Below are 7,345 nucleotides of genomic sequence, written 5' to 3' on the forward strand. Positions count from 1 at the left end.
TTGTAAGTCTTCCTTTTTCATCCTATAGCTTGTGCAGTCTCATAGCTTTAGGGCGAAGAGGCTTTGGAGGAGTTTTCAAACAAGAATATGCTTATTGTTGTGTAAGCAATAAAAAAACATTATAGATAATTTATTCAATTTTAACTGTATAATCTACTTAAACAGCTCATTGTTCTCGATTGGTTACTCTTGACCAATGGTTTGCAGAACTGAAAAGTCATCTGAAATGTCTGACAGGCTAAAATCACTTGAGTTTGCCTTCAGAGGCCGACTTTGTTTTATAAACGATAAATAGTAGTTTCTCTGTTTTGTAGCTTTTAACACGTTGATGCCTACATGGATTAGTATCCTAGAACCTGCTGGTGTATCGCAAATGCATGCAGCCTGCATAACTTGCCACCTTAGCTTCGTGTGCTCCTGACAGATATCGAACTAGTCTTCTTACTGCATGTGACTTAGATTACAGCACACATGGCCCTCCTAATCTTCCTTCACCGGATCAGTTTCACAGGGAGTGGAGGACTGCCGTAATGATCTCCCGAAAGTTACATGATATCCAGCTTGGCCATGTTGGCTTACTCTTATTTGTTATTGCACAGAAAAAGCCCATTCTTTGTAAATGCTCGAGGTTTTCTTGATTAAAGAAATGGATTTGGATCAAAGCATGTCTGTCGAGCTCTATGAAGACTGAAGGAATAGTGGCTCAGCCTGACCATTTTAAAGAGAAAGATTTTTTACAGTTTAAACACATTCAACGTACGTTAGTAATGTAAAAGAAGAGAAGATTGTGATGGTACAAAGGAACCCCTGTGTGAAGAAGCATTGGCTGCCAGGGAGGCCAGCGGAGGCACAAAAGCACTTCTGTTGAGTGTTAATGCTTTGTCATTGACTTCCATCCCGTTGATATTTTGAAGCTGCTATGGTGACATCCACATATGTAATTGTACCCATCTGTCTTGCTGAATGCAGGTCAAGGGGTAATTCTGAGCAGTGGAAACTCTGCGAAACCAGTTAATGTGACTGATCGCATCTGCTTTTTTAACATGAGAAAACTTGGTCATTCATCTCCGCTGACCATATCCAGTGCACAAACCTTTTATATTTTGATGGGAATTTATGAAAACCTGATATGTTGCGTCTATCAAAACAGTAGCAACACCCATGGAAACCAGTACAAGTTGAGCAAACACACTGTCCTATGAGGCAGAGGTTAAAACAATAAATGCAACAGCCATGGCGCCAAGCTCAGAACAATAATCGCTTGGGGTTTGCAGTTTGTTTTGATTGCAGCCATAAAAAAAATCAGCTAGAAAAGTTTATTATCTTCAATGCAACAATCACAAGGGATTATGTAATAGGGAGAGCCTTCAATGTTCTTCTTGGCTTTTATTTCATTACCTCAAGCACCAAGTTCAATTGGCATTACATGGTTATTTTGAAATTCCCCCCACAATGAGTACACAGTGTGTCTAAAAATGGCATCGAGGTCAACAAGTCCATAAGATGCTGAAAACATTATGGTGCTAAATATAACCATTTAAAACAATTTGCGGAAACCTTACTCTTTTTATGTGAATAGAAACGTTTGGATTGCCATAATTTGTCTGTCTTGATTCAGTTCACCTGTGTAATAAACAATTATAACACCAATAATAAGTGAATAGTAAGTTTAAACCGCCTTTAGGTAATCTAACATTTCCAAAAGCACTAGTTTACTATGAAATTGTGGCATTAATCAGGCACGTACCTGTTTGAATGGACACACGCCGGTCACTCACTCACTCTGCTGCTCCTCCAGCGACTGGCCTGCCTGAGACACCTGCACTGGGGACTTTGTGCTTTAGGCTTTCAGCCAATCAGAGAGCGGCATCCTGCCTCTGACGTGGACTGCTGTCCTCCCTGTTACAGAACCTGTAATCTGTTTCCATTACTTATAGTAATCCTTAATTCATAACGCATATTCTACTGTACAATATGTGTGCATGTATCTTGGTTGTTGTGCACTTTGACATTTTTTTTTAAATGTAGTTTTGTTATGTAACATTTTGTTTTTGGTGGGAAACTGTGGAAATTGTGATTTATCATAAAAGTTTTGCAAAACAGCTAAAAGTTTCAAAAATTGTGATCATACATATATAATTTTAAATGAATACAATGCAATTATTAGTTAAATATTGTAAAAGTGCATTTCAAGTTGGAAAAGATCAAATACGTGGATTTTGATTACGGTAGTCCCTCAGATTGACATCTATTGTTAATGGTATGTGACAATTTGGCCCATTGATAGAGAGGATGACGCCATAATTAAAGATATGCAACATTCGCTTGGAAGTTATGGAAGATAGCTTGTGACTGTAAATCTGCTGGTTTGAATCCCACTACCAGTGTGTTCCTACTAATTGCCCTTGAGCAAGGCCCTTAACTAGCAGTGCATTTTAAAAAGGCATGTGGTATAGGAATATGCACAAGGCAAACATGCAGCTTGGATCCAAGCAGGTTAAATAATTATAAATGATGTCTTTACAATATTTCAAATGCGTTTCATTCAGTGCTGTGATGTTTCTTTACTGAAATCCCACCATCAGATGAAACTTCTCCAACCTGAGGCGACCGAGTTGCTGACTAGAAAAATTATTTTACATGAAGCAGATTGAAGAGTAAGGTTGGACACTGGTTGGATGTAGGCTCAAATTAGGGTTATATCCGTGGTTTGTCCAATTAGATTTAACTTTAAGTCATGACAAAAGCCCAATAGAGGGATATTCTACACAAATGGAAAAAAGGTTTAATTCAAGTCTCATCGCTCATCTAATCCTTGGCAATAATAGCTGCATAGGAGCTGTTGGATGTCTTCTCTGTGGTATGGAGCTGCTGCAGTTGGTCAAACAGCAAGCACACAAATCTTAAATCCCATTAAGAGCCTGTAGATGTTCCTTTAAATAACATGCAGGAAGTGTAATCCCACCATGATCGTGCAGGATCAGTGCTATCCGGTCAATGAGGGTTCAATTCCCAAGGCAATGGGACATAAGTAGGAGTAACAGAAATTGATCATAACTTGTCTCATGTTACTTCATACTATTTTGCCTGTCGGTTCAAAATTACCTTTAACACACCACCTTTTCAACCTCCGTAAAATTACAAAATGTAATGAAAAACATTCACACAAAATGATGCATAGGCAACACACTTGGCTATAACCTTTATTTGTGACACAACACTGAAAAAAAATAATCAAGTAAATCCAGTTAATTCTGTAGTGCTTTGTGTGCAACATTCATTGTTATTGTTAGTCATGAGAACTTGAAAATGAAAAAAAAACCAAAGCCATTTCAGTTTCACCTTAATGTAAGCTTATTAATCCGCAACACTATTAAAATCAAACAATATCACCAAATGTTAAAAAACGAGGGGAGCGGATAAATTCTTAGCTATTCACATTTGAAAATTTGAGAGAAAAAAAGTTTTGTCTTGAATATTTTCTTTCCCAAACACAACCAACAATAAATCAAAAAGAAAGTTCCGGTCGCATCTTTCACCTTGAAACTTAAAAAGCTTTTGGCAACAAATAAGCAACAGGGATTTCCATGACAGAGTTGTGAAATATAAATACTGGTTCTGGACAGCATGAGGCCACAATGAAACGCAATCCATCATTTGAGAGTCATGACCTGGTCATCATCATGTAATGATGCTCAACATAAACAGAAACGTGCTTCATCCTCATAGGCAGTGTGCATCGAAAGACAGCAGAGAGATGAGAAGTAAGAACATGCTCCAGTTGTGCAAAATGTACAGTGGAACATAGTGGCAGTATTTGGACAACATGCACTACATTTTAAAACCGAAATGTGCCTCTGTGTTGTAGTCAAACACTAAACTTAAAGCTACTATTAAAAAAAAAAAAAAAAAGTAACGTCTGTACCTGAATGGTAAATTCATTTCGTGAGCAGAAGTGATGTTTTACAGCATGCCTCAGTCGCACGCTTCACGTTTGTCGTCACCTCAATGACTGGTTGCGCTCGGGGTCGCGTCGTCTGCCTCCGAGCGGCTCATCGAAACGCTCGTCAAGATGAACACAAAAACAAGTATTTTGAAAAGATAAGTCTTTACAGCATCATGACATTTTAAGAACTCGCACACAAATAACGAAAGAAAAAAGAAAAGAAAAAAAGCCCGAAAGCCCGTCGTATCCATGGAGAAAAAGTATGAGCTACAGAGTTTTGTTTTCAGCACCATTATGGTTTTGTTTTTAAACCATTTGTCTAAGTCAAAACAAGCCCCCAGAGAAATGACATAAAAACAAGACAGTTCACAGTCGCGCTAATTTGGAACACAACTTGCACACCATGTCATTGTACTTTAAAAATGCATAACCTCAGTCTCAATGGCCACCGCTCAATAAATGCAGATGAGATGAGACGTTAGATAAATCCAGCATGAACTCGGGCCATCTCTACTGAATAGTTCAGACATCTAATGTTAACTACATCATCTCAGTATTGGAAGAATTTCTGACATTTGTTCGCGAGAGGAAAAAACCCCCAATAAAATCATGCAAGCAAAAATGAAAAAAAAAAAACCAAACAAACAAAAAAAGACAAAACATGCTACATGACAAACACGGTGAATAACAGTCAAACCTGGTGTGCTGCGTTTAAGACAACAGTGAACGGGATCACGTCACAGTGCAAATAATTCTTAGTGGTTGTTTTGCTCTATAAAGAGTCATATATTATGTTGTATTTTTAGCAGTCATGGGTGAGTAGAGGCAATTCGGTGCGAACCATCAGGATTACCTCGATCCACGCCAGATCAAAACAAAGCCTAAGAATTGTTTGCATATTCTTTTTGATCCGGTAATAACGGGTTTCAAACCATCCCTTGCAGACTTAACACGATGGTTTGATGACATCGGAGCACTGCAGTGGCGTTTCTGACAGCAGTTAAAAAGTAATACTGAAACAAGTTCAGAGGCTGAACACAGTGTCTACAGATTCTCCAAACATGTCGCCGGATAATGTGAGGTAGAGGATCACACAAGCAGACAGACCGACAAGAGCCAGGCGTGGGGAACGGGGTTGGTGGCGGTTGTTTTTGTGACGGGGGGGAGGGGGAGGGGCGGACACACAGACACGGCAACTTTCACACTTCGCCGAAATTGGTGTGGCCCGTCTCCTTGGCATGCTCGCGTGCCTCCTTTTGTCCCACCAGGCCCGTCTGGCACACCATGCAGCGCAACGCGAAGCGGTTAACGTCCGTGAACTGCCGCTTGCGGCGGGCTTCGTCGGCCAGCTCGAGAGCCTCGGCCAGGATCACGTCGTCTGTGGTGGAGAAGATAGTCTGCGGCGGGGCGTCGGAGCCGGGTATCTCTTTCTGCAAGGGATCGTAGTGGATGCCGTCGTAGATGAGCAACACGCGTTTGTGGTAGCCGGCATCTTCCCCGAATCTATCGACTCGGACTGTCTGAGTGTCCACCACGCAGATCTCGCACTGGTAGAACTTGGATAGGATGGACACCTCGATGGCTCCGCCCCAGGTGTCGTCACGCCTGATCCAGGAGCAGTACTCGTCGTTGGTTTTACCCAGCACGGCTTCGGAGTAGGCCGCGGGGTCACTCGACACGATCTGTGCAATGAGGCCTCGCATCTCCGGGGCGCAGGCGGGGTCATACACCCCGCCCTCCACCACATAGTAAACACTGGTAAAGAGGCAGGAGTTGTCGGCGGGCACAACTCGGCGTGCCAGCACGGGCGAGGCTTCGAGGCGCGGCGCTTTAGTCACGACGGGGTGTTCCTGAGGCTTTGGCTTGTTTTTCTCCTCTTCGACAATGAGCGTGTCTCCTGCAGGGGACGACACGGCAATGACACAACAGCGTCCGTCCTGTTCACATTTCAGCTTGTAAAGACAGTGGGGGGGAAAAAAACGCCCTCTCTACAGCTAGCCAAATGTTCAACTAAATCACGGTAAAAAAAAACAAAATGGGAAGCATTTGAAGCTAATTGGATTCACTCATTTTCAAATTGCAGGTTGACCAAGATTCACAGATCTCAATTCATTTGCAAGACAATAAAATGTACTAATCTTAGTACGAGCTAATTAAAACAATCCAAACCTTTGAACCACGAAACACAGAGCAGTTATACGGTGAAATAGGAAACTTTCATATGAAATATACAGATCTATGACAGCAAACCTGATTTGATGGGGTAATCCTTGAGGTGGGCATCTCCGTTTCGAAGGTCAAGGCTGGAAGGTGGGTAGCCGACCATAATCTTCTGCACGTCGCATGGTATACCAGTCAGCTCCTCCACCTTCCTCTTCAACTCCTGCACACAGGACTGATGAGTCAAGCCCTGCATGATGTGGCTCCCATTTTTGGTCTTACAGCGTAGCCGCAACATCCTGCCTGCAAGAACAAGTAGAAACAAAACATAAGTCATTATTTTAATAATCGTGTGATGACATTTGTTTTGTCAGTGAATCCACCTGAAAACTGAGTGTTTTTTTTTTTACTTGCGTAACAAACTAATGTCGCTGTTGTGCCTTTTTTGACAAGTCATGCATGTTAAAAGTGATTCTAGATTATATTTATGTTGCCTAAATAGAGAAAAAGCAGGAGAGGTGCACATAATTTATATCATTTCATAAAGAATAGTCTAAATATTAAGATAATTTCAGTTCCCTTGTGATCTGAATCATTTTGGAGGAAACCTTTTGGGTTCTAGACTTCATAAGACTGATTGTGGTTGCTGAATCAACAGTTTTCTGAAGTTGCCCTCGACTTTCCCAAGTTTGTATTGTTTGAAAAAGTTGTTGACAGACTTTGTGGATTAAAAGACCTCAGCTGACCTGCAGTGGAGAAACACCAGCAGTGAGGAATATACCAATAAATTAGAGATTTATGGACTTTCCAACTTAAAACATATGGACATGGACGTGAATAAAAAAATCCAAACTACTTCCTTTAAAACCGTGAATTTGTGTTTTTTCTTCTTCTGGTTAGCATGGTGGGCTAATTTGTATGCAAGCAGCAGTGGGGTTCAGAGATCCCACCAGGGACAATTAGATTACAATAGCTCTATTTGAACACGACAATAAAATTGCTGATGAACAACAGTGTTGGAAAAACACCTGACAGCGACGTTGCTTTTGTTTTGCCTTCTTTGTTCCGCTAGTGATCGACTTCACATGGACACACACAGCAGGCTAACCGGCACACGGAAACTCAAACGAAAAGCCAGAAGAAAAAATTAACCGGGAACTCTCTATAACGCAGTGAAGACTTTAAAGATCTCTGGAGCTGAAAATGTGAGAAAGAAACTAACAGGACCGCTGTCAAAAG

General features: G+C 41.2%; 1 protein-coding gene across 1 annotated transcript; it reads right to left on the bottom strand.

The window, feature by feature from the left end:
* Window positions 1-3,265: 3,265 nt before the first annotated feature.
* On the bottom strand, window positions 3,266-6,404 carry yod1 (YOD1 deubiquitinase; the record flags this gene model as incomplete). Its single annotated transcript, XM_080494608.1, has 2 exons — window positions 3,266-5,843; window positions 6,197-6,404. The coding sequence occupies 2 exons, from the start codon at window positions 6,402-6,404 to the stop codon at window positions 5,146-5,148; spliced, it is 906 nt and encodes a 301-aa protein (XP_080350734.1). The 3' UTR covers window positions 3,266-5,145.
* Window positions 6,405-7,345: the final 941 nt, after the last annotated feature.

The sequence above is a fragment of the Blennius ocellaris genome, assembly GCF_963422515.1.
Source record: "Blennius ocellaris genome assembly, chromosome: 4".
Lineage (NCBI taxonomy): Eukaryota > Metazoa > Chordata > Actinopteri > Blenniiformes > Blenniidae > Blennius > Blennius ocellaris.